The sequence below is a fragment of the Carcharodon carcharias genome, chromosome 8 (assembly GCF_017639515.1).
Source record: "Carcharodon carcharias isolate sCarCar2 chromosome 8, sCarCar2.pri, whole genome shotgun sequence".
NCBI lineage: Eukaryota > Metazoa > Chordata > Chondrichthyes > Lamniformes > Lamnidae > Carcharodon > Carcharodon carcharias.
In genome coordinates this window covers 89,448,935-89,474,235 of record NC_054474.1, presented here as the reverse complement: position 1 = coordinate 89,474,235, position 25,301 = coordinate 89,448,935, and the positions used below count along the sequence as shown (strand labels likewise).

At 44.1% G+C, this 25,301-nt stretch overlaps 1 protein-coding gene across 3 annotated transcripts in view; it reads left to right on the top strand.

Moving 5' to 3' along the window:
* Positions 1–25,301, top strand: part of LOC121280741 (dedicator of cytokinesis protein 2-like) — a 627,095-nt gene that overhangs the window by 584,525 nt on the left and 17,269 nt on the right. For all 3 annotated transcript variants that reach the window (XM_041192879.1, XM_041192878.1, XM_041192880.1), the window contains 5 exons: positions 9,123–9,204; positions 16,762–16,846; positions 17,365–17,451; positions 22,804–22,980; positions 24,524–24,607. In XM_041192879.1, the coding sequence (XP_041048813.1) occupies positions 9,123–9,204; positions 16,762–16,846; positions 17,365–17,451; positions 22,804–22,980; positions 24,524–24,607 (515 nt within the window). The remainder of the gene's footprint in view (positions 1–9,122; positions 9,205–16,761; positions 16,847–17,364; positions 17,452–22,803; positions 22,981–24,523; positions 24,608–25,301) is intronic.

The following is a 25,301-nucleotide window of genomic DNA, read 5'->3' as shown; positions in this document are numbered from 1 at the left end:
TCAGGCTCCAAGGCATTGTTTGAGATTGTGGGCCTGACAGAATTAAAGAGAAGCAGGTCATCATGAGGTAAAATCAGAGAGAGGTAGTAACAATTTGGACAGAAGAAAATTGGTATTAGCTTTTATTATTTGTTCAATGACTTGTCGGAGTGCTATTTATGTGTAAAGGGTGGTCAAAGGTTTCCATTTAGTGCCTGTTAAATTCCAGTTAGTTGTAACTAGCTGAGCAGTAACCAGGCTGCTTAATGAATCGGAAGAGCTGTGCTATTTTGGGAATTCTGCAATAATAATGACTGTGGTGAGTGGTTTGCTGGCATTGACTGTGCAGTTTGACGTGGCAGGTCCAGTTTGCTATTTAGCTCAGCTCCCCAGTGGAGCTACCCTGTGTAGCTTGACATCAAGTAAAGGCTGTGGTTCCCCTCTGCATGGGCAAGGGCAAGGCAACAATAAGATGGAGAATACAAGCAGTGGTAACCTTTTACCAGGATTGCCTCCCTCCCATTTACATAAGAAGTATATTAACGGAATCAGGTCATTTGGTCCAACTGGTCCAAGTCCATGTTTATGCTCCACTTGAGTCTCTTCCCATCAGTCCTTACCTAACCTTAGCAACATAATCTTCTATTCCTCTCTCCATCACATGTTTATCTAGCTTCTTCTTAAATACATCCAAGCTAGTCGCCTCAACTATTCCTTGTGGTAGTGAGTTCCACATTCAATCACTCTCTGGAAAAATATGTTTCTACTGAATTCTCCATTTTCTTTATGTCTACCTGTTGAATCCTTTTATCACCTTAAAGACATTTACCAGGCCACCCCTCAGCCTTCTTTTCTCTTTTTTAAAAAAAGAGCCCTGGCCTGTGTAATGTTTCCTGATCGGTATTCTCAGTTCTGGTATCATCATTGTAAATCTTTTTTGCATCTTCTTCAGCGCCTCTACATTCTTTTTATAATATGGAGACCAGTGCTGTACACAGCACTCCCAAGTGTGATCTAACCAAGATTCTATGTAAGTTTAACATAACTTCTCTGCTTTTCATTTCTGTCTCTCTCAAAAATGAACCCCATGCTTAAAGTTTGCTAATGACTAACCGAAGAGCAGTGTCAGAGGTCCAAAGCAGGCTATTCCCATCCAAAGAAATTCTAAATGTCATCCCACCATCTTCATTTGGACTCATATTTGTAAAGGCCATGGGAGTGGGAACTGGAAATTTCATCCTTCTGCAGTTGAATGGTCCTTTTGTGAGACTGAAATGTACTATTGGAGAGGATGACCGTGAGCTTTACTCAAGGAAACACATGAGCTGCATTCTCTCATCAAACATAGTCATCCTAAGTACAATCAATGAAACACAAGTTCTGGACAGGCTAAATGGACTTAAAATAAACAAATCACCAAGGATAGATGATGTTTATTCCATAGTGTTGAGATACACTTGTGAGGAGATTTATACAATATTGACAAACATTAGGGAGTGATTGGATGCTGAGGAGGTACCACAAGATTTCAGAGTTTGATGTGTCTATATTTCAGAACAGGTGATTATCTCAAGGTAACCTGTACAACAATTGCCCAGTGGTCAACATTGATTCAGAAAAGGAAAGCCCTGACTCATCCACCTCCTCGACTTCTTTGAGGAAGTGCAACCCAAGTGGACTGTGGGACACCTTAGAAAGTTTTACAATTTCTAAGTCTTTTCACAAAGTTCCAACAAAGGCCTAATCTGAGGAACAGTTATACTGGACTTGAAACATTAACTCTGTTTCTCTCTCCACAGATACTGCCAGACCTGCTGATCTTTTCCCACACTTTCTGTTTTTCTTTCAGATTTCCAGCATCCGTAGTATTTTACTTTTATTTAAGCTATTAGCTAATCCTGAAGCTGTGGAGATTCAGGGTAAAGTCTGAGAATGGACTAGAAACTAATCAAAGGGTAGGGCATGATCAGAGTACCTCAGGCCTCGGTGTTGGAATCACTACTATTTCTAATAGTAGCAAACTGAATTCAGAAATTCAATGCAGTAGGTACAGATTTGCAAATGATATCAAACAAAGAGGAGGAATAGAATGGAAAGATACAGGCCCAATGTTACAGAATGAGCTGGAAAAGGATAACAGGCAAAACAATAGAAGATAAAATTTAATGCAAATAAATGTAAAGTTTCTAAAGAAAAAAGGGACAGCTTAACAGTCCATACATTGTGTTTAAATATTTGTGGGTGGTGCTGAAAGATGTTGAAGAGTCTTATTAGACTCAATGAAGAGCAACAATCAATAAAACTAATAAGATATAGAACTACATGGTCAAAACAGTGGAATACAAATCAAAGGGGGTAAAAATCCAACTTTATAGTGTTCAATTCAGGCCACCGCATCCACTTCTGATCAAAAAAAGAGAGATCTTTGAGTACTGGAGGCAGAGCAGAGAAGAACCACAAGGCTGATCTGCAATTCAGATGTCTGAGTTACAAGGAAAGGTTAATAGGTTTTCCAGCCTGGAATGGAAGAAGCTTATACATACCTCCAAAAGATCACCTCTACAACACGTACACAACTCTAAACCAAACAACAGGGAAATCCAGAGAGAAAGAGTGACTGGAAAATATGGAGTGCACTCACACCACCAAAGAGACATAGCTCATTTACCAAAGTCCAAAGGGATCAGAAATGGGTTAGCAGAGCTGAAATGAAGGAACTCCCTCTGGTCAAACAGAATGCAGGGATTCTGCCTAAGCATAACCCACTTAAGTACAAAACAAAAACAGAATTACCTGGAAAAACTCAGCAGGTCTGGCAGCATCGGCGGAGAAGAAAAGAGTTGACGTTTCGAGTCCTCATGACCCTTCGACAGAACTTGCGTTCGAGTCCAAGAAAGAGTTGAAATATAAGCTGGTTTAAGGTGTGTGTGTGGGGGGCGGAGAGATAGAGAGACAAAGAGGTGGAGGGGGGGCAGTGTGGTTGTAGGGACAAACAAGCAGTGATAGAAGCAGATCATCAAAAGATGTCAACGACAATAGTACAATAGAACACATAGGTGTTAAAATTAAAGTTGGTGATATTATCTAAACGAATGTGCTAATTAAGAATGGATGGTAGGGCACTCAAGGTATAGCTCTAGTGGGGTTTTATTTTTATATAATGGAAATAGGTGGGAAAAGGAAAATCTTTATAATTTATTGGAAAAAAAAAAGGGAAGGGGGAAACAGAAAGGGGGTGGGGATGGGGGAGGGAGCTTACGACCTAAAGTTGTTGAATTCAATATTCAGTCCGGAAGGCTGCAGTTTAATAGCCCATTGCTTGAAAAAGCATCTCGCTGCCTGTGCAACCAGGATCAAATTACTCCTTAGGGCATTGGTTTATGGTATTGCAGTTGTGAGTGGAAAGCTCCTAGCCCCTAGTGACAACTCTACTCCACCGGATTCCAGAAGTGAGCCCAAATGGCTGACCAATTGTCAACGATGGCCTGAACACTACCACCTGGGACAGGTATGCCACTACCATGTATGCATATAGTGGGTTGATTCAGTTCCAATATTTTATCATCAGCCAATTTGATCCTTTATGCACTCATTTTATCTCCTGAGAAGGTTTAACAACTAGTCATTCGCTTACAAGACCATTTCACAGAATCACAGTGCAGAAGAGGCCCTTTGGCCCATCGAGTCTGCACTGACACATGAGAAACACCTGACCTACCTACCTAATCCCATTTACCAGCACTTGGCCCATAGCTTTGAATGTTATGACGTGCCAAGTGCTCACCCAGGTACTTTTTAAAGGATGTGAGGCAACCTGCCTCCACCTCCCTCCCAGGCAGCGCATTCCAGACCGTCACCTCCCTCTGGGTAAAAAAGCTTTTCCTCACATGCCCCCCTAAACCCCCTGCCCCTCACCTTGAACTTATGCTCCCTTGTGACTGACCCTTCAACTAAGGGGAACAGCTGCTCCCTATCCACCCTGTCCATGCCCCTCATAATCTTGTACACAATTTGTACAATTTTGTAGGGAAAATATTTAACATTCGAGTGTAATGCGCTTTGTAATACAATAAGAACATAATAAGAAATAGAAGCATAAGGAGACTATTCGGCCCCATAAACCTGCCCCGCTATTCAATAAGATCATAGCTGATCTGCCCCAGGCCTCAAGTCCTCTTTTGTGCCAGCTCCTCATAGCCCTCAACTCCCCGATATTTCAAAAACCTATCTACCTCCTCTTTAAATACTCTCATGATCTATCCTCCACAACTCTCTGACGTAGAGAATTCCAAACATTCACTACCCTCTGAGAGAAGAAATTCCTTCGCATCTCAGTTTTAAATGAGTGTCCCCCTTATTCTGTAACTACGTCCCCTAGTTCGAGATTCCCCCACCAGTGAAAACATCTTCTCAACATCTAACCCGTCAAGGCCCCTCAGAATCTTGTATCTTTCAATAAGAACATCCCTCATTCTTCTAGACTCTAATCAATAAAGGCCTAACCTGTTTAGCCGTTCTTGATAAGTCAACCCCTTCATCCCAGGAATCAGCTTCATGAATCTCTTTTGAACTGTCTCCAATGCCAGTATATCCTTTCTTAAATACAGGGACCAGAACTGTACACAGTACTCCAGGTGTACCCTCACCAACAGCCTGTCCAGTTGTAACAAGACTTCCCTATTTTTCAACTCCAACCCCCTAGCAATACAGGCCAAAATTCCATTTACCTTCTTAATTACTTGCTGCACCTGCATGCTAACTTTTTGTGTTTCATGTACAAGAACACCCTGATCCCTCTGTGTTGCACTTTTTTGGAGTCTCTCTCCATTTAAATAATAGTCTGCCTTTAGATTCTTCCTACCAAACTGCATGACCTCACACTTTCTTACATTAAACTCCATCTGCCAAGTTATTGCTCACTCACTCAACCTATCTATATCCCCTTGCAGATTCTTTATGTCCTCATCACAACATGCCCTTCCACCTATTTTTGTATCGTCAGCATAGTTGGATACACTACACTTTGCCCCTTCCTCTAAATCATTAATATAGATAGTAAATAATAGAGGCCCTAGGACTGATCCTTGTGGCACTCCACTAGTTATGTCTTTCCAACCTGAAAGACCCATTAATCCCGAATCTCTGTCTTCTGTGTTAACCAATCCTCAATCCATGCTAATACGTTACCCCCAATACCGTGAGCTCCTATCTTGTGCAATAACCTTTTATGTAGCACCTTATCAAATGCTTTCTGGAAATCCAAATACACTACATCTACCAGTTCCCCTTTATCAACTCTGCTTGTTATATCCCCAAAGAACTTTAGCAAATTTGTCAAAAATGATTTCCCTTTCACAAAACCATGTTGACTCTGTTTGATTGTGTTAAGATTTTCTAAATGCCCTGCTATTTCTTCCTTAATGATGGGCTCTAGCATTTTCCCAATGACAGATTTTAGGCTGACTGGCCTATAGTTTCTTGCTTTTTATCTCCCTCCCTTCTTGAACAGGGGCGTCAATCCATTGGGACCCTCCTAGAATCCAATGAGTTCTGGAATATTTCGACCAATGCCTCCACTATCTCTGCAGCCACTTCCTTTTAAACTCTTGGATGCAGGCCATCAGGTCCTGGTGACTTATCTGCCTTTAGTCCCATCAGTTTGTAAAATACTGTCCCTCGTGATAGAGACTGGTACATGATCTTTCCTCCGGTTAGTTCCTTCCCTATCTGATATCTTTGGAATGTTTATAGTGCCCTCCACTGTGAAGACCAATGTAAAATATTGGATTAAATTATCTGCTATTTCCCTGTTCCCCGTTATCAATTCTCCAGTCTCATCCTCCAAGGGGTCCATGCTCACTTTAGCCACTCTCTTTTTACATACCCATAGAAGCTCTTGCTGTTTGCTTTTATATTTCTTGCCAACTCACTTTCATAATCAATATTGTCCTTCTTTCTTAACTTTTTAGTCATCCGCTACTGGTTCCTAAAAAAAATTCTCAATCCTCTGGCCTACCATTAGTTTTTGCCACTTTGTATGCCTTAGTTTTTGATTGGATACTCTCCCTGACCACCCTTGTTAACCACAGGAGGTTCATCCTTCTCATTGAGTCCTTCTTCTTGACCAGGATAGATTTTTGCTATGAGTGCTATGAAATATCTGCTTAAATGCCTACCACTGCTCATCCACTGACCTTACCCTTAGTCTATTTTCCCAGCCCACTTTAGACAACTCTTTCTTCATACCTCTGTATAATTGCCCTTATTTAAGTTGAGAACACTGGTTTAAGATCCCAGTTGCTCGCACTCAAACTGAATTTTAAATTCTACCATGTTGTGATTGCTACCCCCTAGAGCATCCTTAACCATGATATCTCTTATTAATCCTACCTCATTACACATTACTAGATTTAAAATAGCCTGTTCCCGGGTAGGTTCTGCAATGTATTGCTCTATGAAACAATCCCTGATGCACTCTACAAATTCATCTTCCATGTTACCCCTGCCAATCTGATTTGTCCAGTCAATGTGCCGATTAAAATCACCCATGACAATTGTAGCACCCTTCTTACACGCCTCCATTATTTCCCGATTTATACTTTGTCCTACAGTGAGGCAACTCTTCGGGGACCTATAGACGACTCCCACCTGTGACTTCTTCCCCTTGCTAGTCCTTATTTCCACCCAGACTGATTCCACATCACAATCTATTGCATCTATATCACAACTCACCACTGTACTGATATCTTCCTTTATTAACAAAGCTACCCCAACTCCTTTTCCTTTTTCTCTATTTTTCCTGGATGTTGAATACCCTTGAATATTGAGTTCCTAGTCCTGATCATCCTGCAACCATGTCTCTGTAATAGCCATCAAGTCATATCCATTTATTTCTATTTGTGCCGTCAACTCATGTATCTTGTTACACATGCTGTGTGCATTCAGATAAAGAGCCTTAATCTTTGATTTTTCACCATTATTACTCATTCTGTTTCTAATTTCTGCTACACTCTTCTGCTTATATTTTCAGCCCTTTCCTGTCACACTTTGATTATCATTCACCTCTTCACTACCCTGCACCTCTGCTCTTTTGTTTATTTTTGATTTTCTAAACTTCCCTTCAATTGAACCCTTCCCCCATTAATTGGTTTAAAGCCCTATCCACAACTCTAGTTATACAATTCGCCAGAACACTGGCCCCAGCATGGTTCAAATGAAACCTGTCCTAAAGGAACAGCTCTCTCCTTCCTCAGTACTGGCGCCAGTGCCCCTTGAATCGGAACGCATTTCACCCACACCAATCTTTGAGCCACACATTTACCCCTCTAATCTTATTGACCTAGGCCAATTTGCATGTGGCTCAGGTAGTAACCTGGAGATTATTAGCTTTGTGGTTCTGCTTTTTAATTTAGGCCCAAGCTGCTCGTAGTCCCTCAAAAGAACCTCTTTCCTACTCCTGCCTATGTTGTTGGTACCTACATGAATCACGACAACGGGATCCTTCCCCTCCCACTCCAACTTCCTCTCCAGCCCAGAAGAGATGTCCTTAACTTTGGCATCAGGTAGGCAACACACCCTTCGGGACTCTCTGCCTTTGCTGCAGAGAACAGTATCTACACCCCTAACTATGCTATCCCCTATTGCTACTAAATTTCTCTTTTCTCTCCCCATGGTGCTGTTGTCTGTTCGCTTATCCTCCCTACAGTCTGTGCCCTTGCCCACACCGGGAGAAAGAACCTCATACCTATTGGACAAGTGCACTGAGGCTCCTCCAAAGCTAAATTCTGGATCCCCATACCTGCCTCAACTGCAGCCACACCCTCCTGTCCCTGACCATGGTCTAACCTTGATGTAATTAATCTAAGGGGTGTGACTGCCTCCTGAAACACTGTGTGGAGGTGACCCTCCCCCTCCCTGATGTGTCGCAGTGTCCGCAGCTTGGAATCCAGCTCATCAACTCTGAGCCAAAGTTCCTCGAGCAGCCAACACTTGCTGGTCACAGTGGATCACACCAGTGTCCAGCAGCTCCCACATACTACAGCTGCAATACATCTCCTGCCCAGCCATCTCTATTCTATTTAATAAATTAATTTGAATGTTAAATATTTTAAAAGTGAATTTCTTAACTGTACTCTACAGCTGTAATAATGTCTCCTGATTTAAACCACTTGGCAAATCAAAATATTGCAGACAGTAACCTCCAGTTACACGCATTTAATCTGAAAGGACTTTTTAAGTAATGAAAACAGAAAATGCTGGAAAAACTCAGCAGGTCTGGCAGCATCTGTGGAGAGAGAAGCAGAGTTAACTTTTTGAGTCCATATGACTCTTTTTCAGAAGATTTTTTAAGCTTCAAATTCATTACCTGTAATCAGGCTCTGAAATTAGGGCTGTCCCTTCTATTGAAGCCTTAATTACAGCTGGAGATCAGTTCTATCACACACACAGTTACATGTGCACTAATGATGCCCCCAATCTCCAGGGCAGGAATGATGAGGAACATTTAAAAACATTTCTTTCATGGGATGTGGGCGTTGCTGGCATTGATGTTGTTCATCCTTAATTGCCCTTCAGAAGGTGGTGATGAGCCACCTTCTTGAACTGTTACACTCCATCTCGTGTAGGTATACCCATAAGTGCTGCTAGGAAGGGAGTTCTAAGATTTTGACCCAACAACAGTGAAGAAACAGCGATGTAGTTCCACATCAGGATGGTATGTAGTTTGCAGGGGAACTTCCAGGTGATGATGTTCCCATGTATCTGCTGCCCTTGTCCTTCTAGAGCTTGTGGGTTTGGAAGATGCTGTAGAAGGAGCCTTGCTGAGTTGCTGCAATGCATCTTGTATTTGGAACATGCTACTGCCACTGTGCGGTGGTAGTGAAGGGAGTAAATATTTAAGATGGTGCCAATCAAGCGGCTGCCTTGCCCTGGTTGTCAATCTGCTTCAGTGTTGTTGGAGCTGCTCTCATCCAAGTAAGTGGAGAGTATTTAATCACACTCCTGATTTGTGCCTTGTAGATGGTGGACAGGCTTTGGGGTGTCAGGAGGTGAGTTACACGCCACAAAATTCCCAGCCTCCACCCTGCTCTTGTAATTACAACAGTTATACTACTCACTATATCCTTAACCTGACTTTCAAACAGTCATTCAATGTTTCACTGTTCAGCCAGTCCTAGAGGAACCATCCCGCTTCAAGGACAAGCCAGTGCCTGACCAAGTCATAAAGTAAGTATGACAGCAGTGCTGTGGCACTCCGAATATGGTGCATGGGTTGCATTTGACCTGTATCTCCTTTATCTAGTGTTAGTCTTCTCAGCTGCCATTCATTGGATTGAGAAGCACTCATTTTGGTTAATGCCAGTCCTCGAAGGATCCAGCTATTTTCATGGGTTTGTGACATTGATTCATTATTTTTGACCACCTGACCTGTCCTGACCATTGCCCCAATGCTTATGACGCAGTCTAGACAGGCTCACTAATCTTTACCTCTCTGAAGCTCCAATGACTTTTCTAATTACGGGATGAACACTCACCTCTTTTTACTGAGAGAAGAACTGAGGGAGTGTGATTAGGAGGCAGTAGTTATCCATTAGCAGTGGGGGGTAACGACTGAAGGCCCCACTCATTTAATAGAGGCAGCTGGTTACTGGGTTGAGATCCCAAACAACATTGTTGTTGCCATGTAGAGGAAACTGTTCTGCATGGACCTATTTTCTTTCTTATCTGAGCCAATTGCTGATGAAGAGACTGCCTGAAATGTTCAATTCTCCAATAATCATCCCTTACCTTTGTGGGTGAAAAAGCTCAAAATTTATAAGCTAGCTTTGAATTGGGGTCTGGAGTATCAATGCATTTCTGTGGGCTCTTGGGCAGAGGAATAACAACACTACTGCAGACATTTGGTCTATAACCTAGGTTGACACTCCAGTACAGAGCTGAGGGAGTACTGCATTGTTGGAAATGAAACTCTAAAGCAAGGCCCTCTCTGGCCTCTCATATGGATGTAAAAGATCACATGCACCATTTGGAAGAAGACCAGAGGAGTTATCTCCAGTGTCCTGGCCAACCATTATCTTTCAAAAAGCATTTAAATCAGATGATTTAGTCATTTATTTCTTTACTGTTTATGGGAGCTTGCTGTGTGCAGATTGGCTGCCATGTTTCCTGTGTTACTATGGTGACTACACTTGCAAAGTACTTCATTGGCTGTAAAGGGTTTTGGGGCAACCTGAGGTCATGAAATGTTTTACGGGAACGTCTTTCTTCCTTTTAATGCACTCTTCACTTGACAATCTAAAATCACCTTGAAAATTGATCAAAAACGGTAGTGCTTTAGGTACTCAACTCTAGCTTTGTCCATTATTTGAAGTTATGCTGCACAGGGGAAATACACAAATCTCTCATGACTCTGGTTAAAGCTGAGTTACTGGATTACAGGGTCAAATCTGTTCATGTTATCTTTAAAATCAAGTAATCTTAAAGCTGTTACATTAGCTGATTAAACCTTCAAATGGTTGATCCACAACAACAAGAACCAAGCAAATTAGTTTAATCATTAACTGTTCCCAAATGATTTAACTTGTGGCGAGCACAACACAAACTGAGATGACCTAATACTATCCACATTACAGCAAAACTCTCTGGATTCTAGGGAAATGACCTATTGAGAACAGCAGGTTAGGATTGAATCTTGATGATGTGAGGCTGGGTGAATGTTCTGATGACCTTTGGGAGTAGTTTTTGCAGACAATTCCTTTAGTTTAAACGGGTTGGATGGAGCATTTGATAGGTTGAATTGCACATGGCTCGTGCTGGTGCCTTTCTTGTTCCCCAGAATCAGAGAATGTGATCCTTAGACACCGGTCAAAATCTCGGGTTCCCTAAGTCAGGAAGATGTGAAATTTTGAGCCAACGTAAGCTAGCATTAACAGTTCAGGTCAATGGCTTTTCATTAGAACTGAGGGGAAATAGAGATAATGAGACAATCATGCCAGCGATTCTCAATGAGCAGATTGAGGTGGGGGGTGTGGGACAGGTGTGTGGTGAGCAATAGAACAGGAGGAGGGGTTCAGGTGTAACGTGAATTCTGGATAGGAGATGGGGTGGGGGGGAAGGCCTCCTAGTCAAAGAAGCGGGCATGGCGGCAGAAGAAACCTGTATCTTGAATTGATACAGTTGAGAACTCATTGATGTGGAATTTGAGAAGCATGAAGTAGGGTTGTGAACCCTCCAGGATTGTACTAGAGTCCATGAAGATCAATAATCTCCAGGTCACTGCAGTAAGGAATCCAGGAGAAGAACCAGGAATTAAAAAAGAAATGTGCATTTTTTTCATTTAATTTGATTTTGATGCTCAGGAAGAAGGCTGTATTTTTATTGACAGCCAACAAGCATCCAATTGGATAAGGCAGATTTCCAATTTGTATGGGTAGGCAAGGTTGGAGTCGGGTCAGTAGGAGGCGGGAGGTCATGCGATGAACTCTCCTAGAATATATGCAACCAGAGTCAGCAATCCTAGGATAAAGCTGAGGTCTTTCCTGAGGATTGATGCTTTGGGGTCAGGAGGATTGGGTTGGTGGGTCAAAATACCTTTGCTAAATGCATACTTTTGCATACATCTCCAACTCTCTGCATGTGGGGCCTGTGCCAGATACTCGAAGGCCAGCTGAGCACTGTGTGCAGAAAGTTTGATCACAGTTTTCAGACACTTGCAACAGGAATCATTTGAACTTCTAAACCTGCACTGCCACCTTGTGCCCACGCTATAAAATATATTTCAGAATTGTAGGTGTTTGACTTCGGGTAAAATCACCAGAAGATGATGTCTTATTAATTGTACAGGCTGTTGTGTAGAAGTCACTGTTATCAGGTTAAAGACGTTGTGGAGATTCCAGATAAATAGGTGATGTGTATGCTTTGTTATTTAAATCTTGTATTTATCACAGCAATGAGCTAGTTTGGATGTTGCTGAACAACACCATCAACAAACCATCTGAATTGGAGACAATAATTCCACAGCTGCAGTATGAATATAGAATTAGAGCAGTGTATTAAATAATGATTAAAATTCAAGGAGGAATAGAAACTTGCACCTATCATGATTTTTCATTGATTTTCATCATGATGATTTCCCCTTGCTATCGCATTTTGTCATGGGCTGGAATTGCTTGGATGTCATGGCAGGCGGGGAACAATATGGCGAGAAGGCCAAATATTGTTTTCACCCTAGCGTGAAAGCACAACAGGATCATCTGATCGTGTCCGTCATGGCGGAATGCAAATCCCGCTGGAGGCAGGCATGAGCCCGATTTGCATCCTGGTGAAGGGATGGAAAGTAAGGCCCAGCCGGAATCGTTCCTACATGCCCAATTTACCGTGGCGGGAAAACACACCAGCCACATGTCTCGCCAAGTGTAACGTGCAGAAGTCGAGACTTACCGTTAGTCCCTTGCTCAGATCGCGGAATCTGAGCAGCAAAAGATGCTGAAGCCCTACACCTACCGGACCCTGGAGGAACACATGCATCACATGCTGGCTGGATTCTCATTGACATGGCTCCACTGTGAGGCAGCTTACGGAAGGTGAGGGGTGTCTGTTGATGTCTTGGGTCTGCTTTGGAACATCACAGTCTAGGCAATGGGCCACTACGAATGATCAGCGTGGGGGTGGGAGTGGGAAGAAAGGTCCAGCTGCGAGTGGGAGAGGAAGGTATACCAGATGGGGTGGGTGAGGAAAGTCTAGGTGTGACTGGAAGAGGAAAGGATATGAGGGTGGTGAGGGGGAAGGGTGAGGCTGAGAGTGGGGTAAACAAAGGTGTCTGAGGGGGGCAGAACATGAGGCTGGGAATGGGGAGACAAAGGTATCGGAGGGGATGAGGTTAGGAGGGGGGATGAAGGTGTCGAAGGCGTGAGATTGGTAGGTGGAGGAGGGTGTAATGGGGGGAGAATGTGCCAAGTAGAGAGGTAGGCGTAAGAAGGGACGAAGGTGTCAGGGAGGAAGTTCTAAGGGGGAAGGAGCTTGGAGGGGGGGAAGAGTCCCTGGGAGGAAGCTGTCCTGGGGGAGGAGGGAATAAGGGTGGAGGAGAGAGTAAGGGTAGAAGAGGGTGTAAGGGGTGGGGGCTGTCCAGATGAAAGTGCAAGGGAGGGTCTGTGGAGTCAATGATTGCCTCCTGGGGAACGAACAGAGGGTGGACACAGTGGGAGGGAATGGTGAGTATGAAAGGGGCCAGAGGGAGCTGGAAGAGTGGGAGGGTGAGGGTGCATTGGTAGCAGTAGAAGAGATGGTGAATGTAGTTGTTGGGGACTCTGAGGCAGACACGGACCCTGGGGTGGGAAGGAGGAGGTCGGTGGATGTGGTAGGATTCTCAGGAAGGTAGGGAATGTGCATGTTCACCCAGACATCCTGAAAAGACAAGAGTTCAGGTTGGTAGGTAACAGTGGGGAGGTGGAAGATGATGCTGGGGGTTCAAAAGTGATGGGGGAAAGGGTATGGGTGACTGGAGGAGGGAGAAAATGGGGAAGCTGACCATAAACTTTGACTACGGCCATCGTTGTTGAATTCACAAGTGAGCAGAGCCTCATGTTGGATGGGCTCAGGTGCTGCATGGAAGTGTGGTCAGTGGGTGGGTGGAGATACAGGTCAGCTCAGATGGACAACTGGAAGAGAATCCAGCAGGCAGCATTGAAAATGCTCAGGACAATGACATGAATGTGATGGATGAAGGCTCCGCGTGAGTGGGAGAGGGCTTGTACAAGACTCTGAAAGGCCCTGCCACACATACATTTCTCCCCCCAAAATCACTCATGGGCCAGCTGCATGCAGCTGAACTGATAGTGGGGGTGGGGGTGATCCAGGGGGAGAACTGTAAATGAAGCTGAAAGACAACATTACCCATTACTCAGTGAAAGTGAATATATTTTCAGATTATAAAGTGACAAAATGTGTTCACCTGTGCAATCACTTGTGATCAGAATTTCTTAACTTTTCTAGCCCTACCACTTCTTCCAGGTGCTGCTCTGACATCCGCAGCAGGGGTGGAGACAGCCTGTGCAATGGTTGGCCCTGTTGCCTCTGTTGATTTTGGTGTGTGTCCTCTGGAGAGCTGAGGCCTTGAGGGCCTGGCTTGCTTTGGCTGTCCTCCTGTGGTCCAGTTGCTCCTTCTGCAGTGACAGAGGATGAGGTTGAGGGGGTCACAGGCAAAGGGGACTTGGAGGCAGCAGACAGCCTCTGAGTTTCCTGAGTGGATGACCCAGGGGTGTCCAGCTGCTGCTCCTCCTCCCTTCGGGTACCCAAGGGCCCCAGCCTGATTCCTTGAGGGGAAGGAGAACCTGGAGGGACATCGTGGTGCCCCATTTCCCTCATGTGTTGTCACTACAGAAACTCATCTATGGCTACCGAGATGGAGTACAGGTCTGCACACATCTCTGCATTCTGCTGGACCAGGGTCTCCTTGGAGTCCACCATCTTTCTATGGAGACCTTCATGTGCGCACATGTGGGCACCACTTCATCAGAGAGCAGGCGGACGCACTCCTCTGATGCGAGTGCCACTCTGTCGTGGGCTTCCAACAGCTCTGCGTGATTTTCCCCCACCTTCTGACTCTCCAGGACGAGTTGGAAGGCCAAATCCAGAGGCTCGTCATCTAACTCGGACCTCACAAATGCCTCTTCCTCAGCAGTCCTCCGAGTGCTGGGGAGCTCTGTTGAACCTGCCTCATCCTGCTGCGGACATGTGTCCATGCAGTGACCACCAGATTGCGAATCTAAGGCTGCTCTAGACCTAGGTCCCACCGAGGTGTGTGTCTGTGCGCTGGTGGAGGGTGTGGGTAAGTGCAGTGATGGATCTTCCGTGCTGCTTATTTCCAGCTCTTCAATGGAGGAGCTGTCCTGTTGGCTGGAGGTGAAGAACTGGATGGGGCTGAGGGGCTGGCTGGCTGAGGGCGTTGGTCACTTGGCAGAGCTCCCTGTGAACCAAAGTATAGATAATTAGTGCATGGCAGCAGAGTCAAAAGCAGGAGAGAGATCACTCACATTGCATTGAGAGAGGGAGGATGGGGTGCAGGATCCTCATGTGAGTGTTTGCCTCCTATCTCACCATCGCCACAGACACGGTCCACATCCTCACCAGTCAGTGCAAAGGCACACTCCTCAAAGTCAGTTAGAGGCCTGCTGTGAGCCAGCTTCTCCTGCATGAAAACAGATGGAGAGAGCATGAGCAGGACGCATTGCACTGCGTGGAATGTTTGTGTGGTGAGCGGAGCCATGGACAGGATGAGGACACAAGCTCCAGAGGATATGAGCCTGAGGGAGATGTGAGGGTGTGTGTGAGAGTTAGTGGTGTTGTCCTTTGAGGTGTGAGATCCCTGTGGATGTGGGATGGGTTTGTATGTGAGCTGAGGGTGATGAGGTGGTTGACTTACTCTGGCAAAACGGATGAGACCATTCATCTTCTTCCTGCACTGGTTGGCTGACCTACTCTATGGTCTGGTGGTCCTGACCGCTGCTTCCACTGCCGCTTCCACCACCGCCCAGACCAGATTAGGTGACTCTGGTGGACCTCCTGTGGCCAGACCGTGGGTAGAGTATATCACAGCCACCTTCCACTGCGTCCAGAAAGCGCCCCAGAGAGGCGTCATTAAATTTTGGGGCTGCATCTTCTTTGCTTTCGGGGCCATTCTGTTGCCTGGAGCAGTCCTGTTCTGTAGGAATTAAGTAGTCTGAGCTCTGGTACGCTTTAAATATCGCACTGGGAGTGAGGAAGCACTGAGGTCACAGCGTGGCGGGGAAATCGGAGCCTGCCCGCCAGTGATCTGGAGTCTTTCTAATGAATACATTATTAATGAGGTGGGACGCGCTGGGAACGGGACGACATGATGCGAAAACCCACTATTGCAGCCGGTGGGTAAAACAATTTTTATCCTGTCCACTACCACACTTCGTACAAATCTGGAACAACACAGGCCATGGTTTCTGACTTTGAAACTGATAAGTTGAAAAATTAACCCAATCCTGTTGATAGAATTCAAAGCCACTTGCTCCCTGTACTCTGACTCTCCTTATACTCCAGTCCATTGGGTGAAAAGATAAGGCATCAATGAATAAGAGATGCTACTCACTCTGTGAAACCTAGTCCTGACTTAGTCTCTTTAAAAAGCTACCCTGTTATGAACTCTACCCTTCCTGTTTAATTTCCTCAGTTAAAGTTCTGCACGAATACAGCACCCCCCCCTCTCAAAGAGGATTCCACAATGTTCATCCATCCCCCACCAATCAAGTCCTTCTGCTCAATATAAAAATACCAACTCCTCTTCGAAGGGTTAATAGGTGAATCTCCAGTATTCACTATATTTACCTGTAGACTAAAGGAGTAATCAGCAAATACCCGCATTCACTGTATTTAACCCCACAATAAAGGGCAAATGAATAAATATCCTAATTTACTGTGCTTAACCTACACTAAATAGGTAAAAGAGGAATATCCCATTCACTGTACTTACCCCCACACTAATGAGCTAATGAACAATTACCTATATTCACTGTAGTTACCCCTACTGGTTAAATACCACCATTGACGATACCCACCCCTACGCGAAAGGGATAACGGGATGAATAGCCAAAATTCACTGTACTTATCCTTGTATTAGGGGTCCAGTTGTGGTTAAATTGACTTGATAGCCCACATAAACTGTCCAGTTAAGAGACAGGGGATTACAAGGTTAGCTGTATGTCATTCCATGATCTGTATGTCATTGTGCGAGTCACTTTATATCTTTGATTTTTCCAGCTTCTACAAGACAAATTACGTGCAGAAGTTTCAGTACTCACGACCGGTCCGAAAGGGAACAGTGGACCCAGACAATGAATTTGCTGTAAGACATATACTTATTTTACTAATCTAGTGTGGACAGAACTAGGAACAGCAAGATTGGTGTAACTATTCAGACTGAAGAGAAGCCTTTATTTGCAGCATGAGTGGGATTTCTAAATACTGAGCACAAAACATTGTAAAGGGAGGAGGAAAGAGAAAAATTCTCTCCTCCACGCTTTTGGGGGCAGCAGGTCATTTATAATTTTTCAAAAATATTTTTGTGGCTGTTATACTGTCATCGGGTGCAATAAAAATAGAATGTTTATATATGCATTGGAAGGAAAGCTGCCTCACTCCTAAATGTACCATGTCCCTCCTCAATTATATCACTGGCCCTCTCTATATGTTACTATATCATGGCCTGCAGTGAAAGAAGCTTTGTTTATCCTCCTTTGTTAGACCACCACTGGTACAAACAACATGTCTCAACAGCATGATGCACACACAACAATCGTATATCATAGTTTGAGAACATAGCATTAATTTATCCTGTTAAACCCATTTATTTATGTCTTACAGTCAATGTGGATTGAGAGGACAACATTTATCACAGCTTATAAATTACCTGGAATTCTGCGTTGGTTTGAAGTCAGTTCCAGTTCCACTGTGAGTACAATATCCCCCAGTGCGACACTAACTTGTTCCCAATGTGTGCTGTTGGGACTCAACCCTTTGTCCTTTGATAGGAAGTCCCACTCAACTGGTAACTGCAGAAGCCCCCAAAATCAAGCAGAAATTATTCAAGATCAGCTCCCATTTGAATCCAAATATGTACACTGTTACCATGCCTCTGAAAGAACACACACCAGTACTGTAATAATATGAGCATACACACAGTATTGTATTAGTGTGTGAATATGCAGATACAGCAAGAAATTATGAAGGTAAATGGTATGTTTGCCTTCATTGGAAGGAGATTGGAGTGTTAGAGTTGGGAAGCTTTGCTGCAGTTATCTAACTCACCTGAAGTACTGTGCACCTCTACCTAAGAGGAATGAAATGCTGTGAAACCTGACAATGATGAGGATAGTTGTAGCCTTCACATTGACATAGATGGGATGGTGAAATGGGCAGGACCATGGCTGATGGGGTTCAATATGGAGAAGTGAGAAGTGATGCACTTTGGGAGGACAAATATGGAAAGACAGTTTACTATAATTGGCATGGTTTTGAAAAGTATAGATGATCAGAGAGACCTTTGTGTGCATGTGAACAAATCCTTAAAGATGACTGGGCAAGTTTTAAAAAAAATTGTTTTTGGGATGTGAGTGTCACTGGCAAGTCCAGCATTTATTGCCCCTCTCTAATTGCCCTTAAACTGACTGGTTTGCTGGGCCATTTCAGAGGGCAGTTAAGAATCATCTACAGTGCTGTGGATCTGGAGTCACACGTAGGCCAAGTGGATGGAAAATTTCCTCCCCTAAAGGACATTACTGAACTAGCTGGGTTTTTATAGGAATTGATGATAGATGTTATGGTCACCATTGTAGAATAATGAGTTAATAGTTATGATAATGAGACAGTGATGTGCATCATGATGCAGCAGTGACATCAGCTGTCATACGCAAGAGACTAAGAGAAGATGGAATAGTCTGTACAAGAAAGAGTTGTACTTACCTAGAAGCTTAGAATGTACTATCGTGTAAATAAAGGAGTTTGTGAAGAAACCTTATGGAGTTAGACCTAAATAGAGGGAAATCTTCCTGATCCACAGACCACAAGTTGCCCAAAGAGAGATCAAATACTATTTGAAGTGAAAACCAAACCAAAAACCAACCATTGCTGAGAATAGCTTCATAATTACAGATTTATTAATTGAATTTAAATTCTACCAGCTGCCATGGTGCGATTTAAACTCATGTCCACAGAGCATTAGCCTGGGTCTCTGGATTACCAGCCCAGTGACATAACCACTATACCACCATCTCTCTGCAAGTTAATAAGGTGGGTTAAAAATCATATGGCTAACTTGGGTTTATGAATAAATGTATAGATATAAAAGTAAATAGATCATGCCAGAACTTTATAAGTCACTGGTTAAGCCTCAGCTGGAGTATTGTGGACATTTCTGAACACAACACTTTAGGAAAGATGCCAGGCCTTAGAAAGGGTGCAGAGGAGGTTTACCATGATGTTACCTGGGCTGAGGGACTTGAATTATGAGGCGAGATTGGAGATGTTAGGACTGTTCTTCTTGGAACAGAGAGAGTTAACTGGTGACCTAATAGAGATTTTCAAGTTGGTGAGAAAGACAGATTAAAACTATTCCCTGTGGCGAGTGGGTCAATAACCAGAGGCCATATATTTAAAATTATTGATAAAATATCTAGAAGAAAGATGAAGAGAACATTTTTCAGTCAGAGAGTTGTCAGAATCTGGAATATTCTAACTGAAAAAGCGGCAGAAACCAATTCCATAAATAATTTTAAAAGGGAGTTGGACGGCCACTTGCGGATCAGGAGCTTAGAGGGGTACAGAAAAAAGTGGCGATGTGTGACAAAGCACAGCTGCTCAGTCAAAGGTCCGGCACTGATATGATGGGCTGAATGGCCTCCTTTGTGCTCTAAGATTCCCAAAACATCAATGTAGACATGGATAACATTTCACTTGGGGCCGAATTTTTTGCTGAGCGGGAGCGCGGGCGCCCAACCTGCTCGAGCGTAAAATAGCGCCTGATGTCATTGGGTGAGCATCCCAATGTCATTGTGCACTTGCGCGATATTTCGGCCAGCGGGCGCGAGCTAGAGTTAGAGCCGCGCCCATCCTTAATTAAGGGGCCAGTTAAGGCCATTAAAAAGGCAATTGACGCCAATTTAACATTGCCTGTGCGATTCTGCACTCGTCGCAGAGGCAAAATGGGCAGGCGGAAAGCCCACAACTTGCATAACCTCATCCACGAGTGGCATAAAAAGGGTCAGCAGCATTGCCAGTGTGAGTAGTGAAGAGTTTGGTAGATAGTTTGCTGCTGGTGACTTACTGGTACTTGGCAGCTTCATCTCTGTTCAGGGCTTCATTCTTAGCATTTCCAGGCCTCATTTCAGGTCTCCTTTGTATCTTCAAGGGCTCTGGGGGATTCAGACCATGTGGACCCTTCCAGATCAGACAGCCTTCTGTAACCCTGGTAATGGGGATTGTGGTGTCCACTGGAGGCACCTCCTCTGAGGAGGAAGAGAGGGGTAGAAGGGTGAGGAGGCCAGGTGGCCCAGTGCAGCTTGCAGGGGAGTGACCTGTGGGAGGAGAGGCGCAGGCATGAGGGGTGCACGGCCAGCAGGTAACCCTATGCATCAGGGGCTGTAGAAGACGCCACTAACCTGCTGCCATGGTTTACAGGTGGCAATGCAGCTACCTCAATATGTCTGTGGTGCAATGCTGAAGGAGGCTTTGTCTCTCAAGGGAGACAGTGGCTTCCATTTGTCAGAGGATCAGGCCTGAGATCAGGCGGGTATTGACTTTAATTCATTTCCATACGGATGAGGCCAGCCAGACTGAGCGAGCCAGAGGGTTTGCAGCAATTGCTGGGTTTCCCCCACATCCAGGATGCAACAGACAGCACATATGTGACCATCAAGGTGCCAGCGGGTCAGCCAGGTGCCTTCGTCAACAGGAAGGGATTCCACTCCATGTTTAAGTTTAAGTCATCACACTGTCGCTATGCGTGCCAGGCATCCTGGTGCAACCATAGAGAACTGCATCATGGTGCCATCGTCTTCCAATGATCAATGGGAAATCGAGTTTTGAGGCTCCCACCAATGATGAGACTACACGAGAATGTTTGCACCATCCAAAACTCTCACCTCTGTGCACTGCACTCTTAGCTTCGATTGACACCCCAGTCTCCACACTAATTGACCGAGGTGCATGCTGGCTCTCCATCTCCAAGGCATCCTGCTCGTACCTCATGAGGATTAGGAGGTTTTGGGGGCCTCTGCTGGTCTGCAACCTTTTGGTGTTGTTATGGGCCTTGTTCTCCTGAAAAGACAGAGGAGCATTGGTTAGTCCACTCTGTACCTGCAGTGCCATTGTCAGATAGGTGTCTGTGTTGTAGCTGTACTGGAACAGCTTGGCTAGGGTCATGACTAGTTCTGGAACACAAGTCTTCAGTATATTGCCATAATGTTGTCATAGCCTTTTTTTGCTGCAACTAATGCCTTCAGTTCGTTCTTGATTTTGTTTTATTCATTCACAGGATGTGGGTTTCGCTGGCTGGGCCAGCATTTATTGCCCATTCCTAATTGCCCTTGAGAAGGTGGTGGTGAGCTGCCTTCTTGAACTGCTGCAGTCTATGTGGTGTAGGTACGCTCATAGTGCTGTTAGGAAGAGAATTCCAGAATTTTGACCCAGTGACAGTGAAGGAACAGCGATATATTTCCAAGTCAGCATGATGAGTGACTTGGAGGGGAACCTCCAGGTGGTGATGCTTCCATCTATCTGCTGCACTTGTCCTTCTAGATGGTAGTGGTCGTGGGTTTGGAAGGTGCGGTTGAAGGAGCCTTGGTCAATTCTTGCAGTGCATCTTGTAGATGGTACACACTGCTGCTATGGTGGTAGAGGGAGTGAATGTTTATGGATGGGGTGCCAATCAAGCAGGTGCTTTGTCCTGGATGGTGTCAAGCTTCTTGAGTGTTGTGGGAGCTGCACTCATCCAGGCAAATGGAGAGTATTCCATCAAGCTCCTGACTTGTGCCTTGTAGATGGTGGACAGGCTTTCGGGAGTCAGGAGGTGGGTTCACGTGGGTTACTCGTGGAGTGAATCGATTTGGCTGAAGACTGGCCCCTATGACATTGGGGACCTTGGGAGAAGGCTGAGGTACATCATCCACTTGGCATTTCTGGCTGAAGATGGTTCCAAATACTTCAGCCTTACCTTTTGCGTTGATGTGCTGGGCTTCCCCATCATTGAGGGTGGGGATATTTGTGGATCCTCCTCCTCTGGATAGTTGTTTAATTGTCCACCAACATTCATGGCAGGACTTCAGAGCTTAGATTTGATTCGTTGCTTGCGGGATCGCTTAGCTCTGTCTACTGCATGCTGCTTCCACTGTTTGTCACGCAAGTAGTCCTGTATTATAGTTTCACCTGGTTGGCACCTCACTTTTAGATATGCCTGCTGCTGCTCTAGGCATGCTCGCCCGCTCTCCTCATTGAACCAGGTTTGTTACCCTGGTTTGATAATGATGGTGGCATGAGGAATATGTCAGGCCATGAGGTTGCACATTGTGGTTGAATGCAATTCTGCTGCTGCTGATGGCCCACAGCATCTCATGGATGCCCAGTTTTGAGTTGCTAGATCTGTTTTGAATCTATCCCACTTGGCACAGTGGTAGTGCCACACAACACAATGGAAGGCAGACTTAGTGTAAAGACAGGATTCTGTCTCTACAAGAACTGTGTGGTGGTCACTCCTACCAATACCATCATGCATGGATACTTCTGCAATAGGTAGATTGGTGAGGGCAAGGTCAAGTAGGTTTTATCTCTCATTGGTTGCCTCACCATCTGCCGTAGGTTCATTCTGGCAAAGATGTCCTTCAGGATTTGACTAGCGTGGCCTGCAATGGGGCTACCATCTTGGCGATGGGCAGTAAAGTTCAATTTAGCTTCAAAAAGGGAGTCCTTCCTGATCTCTATCTCTGATCTCCACTCTACACAGTGCATTGACAGGTTGAGATGTCAGGGAGTGTGATAGCCCCTTTGAAAGCTATACCGACTGCAGCATGGTTTCCCAGAACTAAAGGGTATAAAAATTATTTCCTATTGATTCATAAGAACTTTAGATATGAGAGCAGGAGTAGGCATATGGCCCCTCAAGCCTGTTCTGCTGTTCAATAAGACACTTGGCTGATCTTAGACCTCAGCTCCATTTTCCCACCTGATCCCTAACAACCTTAATCCCATAGAGTCCAGGTTCCCTAATGTAAAGTGTGAAACCTCATCAATCATTTATTTTTGTTATTACAGAACATCATCAGCCCCCTGGAAAATGCGATTGAGACAATGCAGAAAACCAATGAGAAGATCCTTACCTTGATCAGCCAATACAAGGGCGATGACCATCTTCCCATCAATCCTCTCTCGATGTTGCTGAATGGTATTGTGGATCCCGCGGTTATGGGTGGATTTGCTAAATATGAGAAGGTAAAGAGGACAATGATTTATTATTCATGCATTCAACAACTAAGGGACAAAACAAGAACAGGAGATTGGGAGATAATTCTGACAGGGTTCACTCCAGATAAGGAAGCTGACTGGAGGGGATTGAAAATCAGGACAGGCTGAGAACATAATTAGGGCTTTTCGGCAATATACACTCACATTAGCCTAGCCTACCTCCACATCTCAACTGTATTAGTGTGGGATCATACACCGGTACTGTGTTAGTGTGAATTTATATACTTGGACTTTATTAAGAGTATATACACTTCCCATGGCAGTATAAGATCATATACCTGTACTGACTCAACAATTAAGTTATACATCAGTGCTGAACTAGTGATGAAAAATCAAAATTTCTTATGGATATTTTGCTTATTTACCTTAATTTGTGATTCTTTACAATATTTTGTGAACACATGCAAAAGTGGAAATAATAAATTCTTGGTAAAATGTCGAAGGTCCTGCCAACATTTCAAGAATTTTATTTTATCACAGAATGTATCTGAAAGTGCACACACAGGCATAATGTTAACAGTCTGGGATCACATGTTCTTTTTCTTGATGTGGGCTTCATAGGTTGCGCATAACACTGGGCAGGTATTCACGGAAAGTGACAGATGAGGACAGTGCAGTAATGATTTCTTTCATATTAAACAGAGAATAAGATCCTGTTGTAGCTGATAAATTAGCAGGAATGTAAACAATCAATAGGGTGCATCAAATGTTCCATTAATGTTCAGGGATCACGTACTATAATGGGACTGAAAGAATATGACATGGATTGCTTAGGAAGTTAGGCGTGAAGGTAGGATTAGGGGGATACTGCACCTGGCACAATGCATCTAGTCTGAGTCACCTAGCTAATTAAAACTAGACAGTTCCCTCTACACAACTATCAGACACACTAACCAAGGAGACCAATGAAAGCAGGTCAACACATTTACAGCCAAAAATGAACTCACAATGTATCAATAGCCCTGATTATAAACTTAGGTTATGAGAAAATAAGCGACAAGCACAGCTTAGCTTAAGCTATCATAATATCCAAAATTGATTCACAAATTTTGGAAGAAATAATCCATAAATATCAGAAAGCTTGAATGAGAGATACAAATGCTGAAGGCACAAGAGTGTTTTGAAGTAAGAAGCATATTTTAAAAACCCAAAACATTGTTCCTTGGCATTCTTTTATGCATATGTTGGAATCTACAATGGCCATAGATTTGACTTTCTTTCTAATCTTCAGGGGCATTTGGTGAATTTAGTTGAACACTACCCTCTATTGTGCAGTTTGAGAATGAATTTTCCTTCTTTACTTTTTAATATTTTTTTCCTCTCAGTCACGGTGATCGAATTTACTTTCCCTAAATGCTGACACGTTAATTGGCAGTTTAAATACACTATGTCTGAATAAAAAAAATACAGACACAGTATCACTGCCTGTCAGTCAGGGAGAGCTGGTGATTATTTAAGTGGAAAGGGATGTTTGGTGTTGACTCTGTGTTTAATTGTTCCATGTTTTCAGGCTTTCTTCACGGATGCTTATTCACAAGAGCACCCAGAAGATTGGGAGAAACTGTCTCATCTCAAGGATCTCATAGCTTGGCAGGTAAGAATGAAACATTGATAACAGCCCTCACACTCAACGTATAGAATCAAAAATCTCAAACCCACTCAAGGTCTCCATATAGAATCCCCAAACCCATTCACACTCCGAATGGAATCCACAAACCGATCAGACTTTTAATATAGAATCCCCAAAGTAATTCACAAACTCCATACAGAATCTCAACACCCAAGCCCATTCATACTCTTCATATAGAATCACCAAACCCATTTACACTCTCCGTATACAATCCCCAAATCACTTCACACGCTTTGTATAGAATCCCAAATCCCCAAACCCACAAACATTTTCTGGTTAGATTACTTCCAAATATCATTGTGTAAATCTGGTGTCCAACTGAAATGAAGAGATTAAGAATTGAATCCTCAACCAACCTGATATGAGCAGGGCATAAATGGGCAACTAAGGTTTGCCAACTGTTTGGATGTCTTCTTGGAAATTACATCAAAGAGCCGCCTGCCTCCAACAGCCCAACCCTTCAAATAGCCTTTTGTCCTCATCTTCAGTATTTTTATAATGAATAAACAAAAATGTTCCAAGAAAAAAGGGAACAAAGATTTCTCTGCCAATGTGTTGTGCTCATCACTTTGCCATCTCCCTCCCCACCCACGCCCCCCCCCACGCCCGCCCCAACCTCCAATATGCTGCAGGACAGCTACACGCCAGTAGGTGGCAG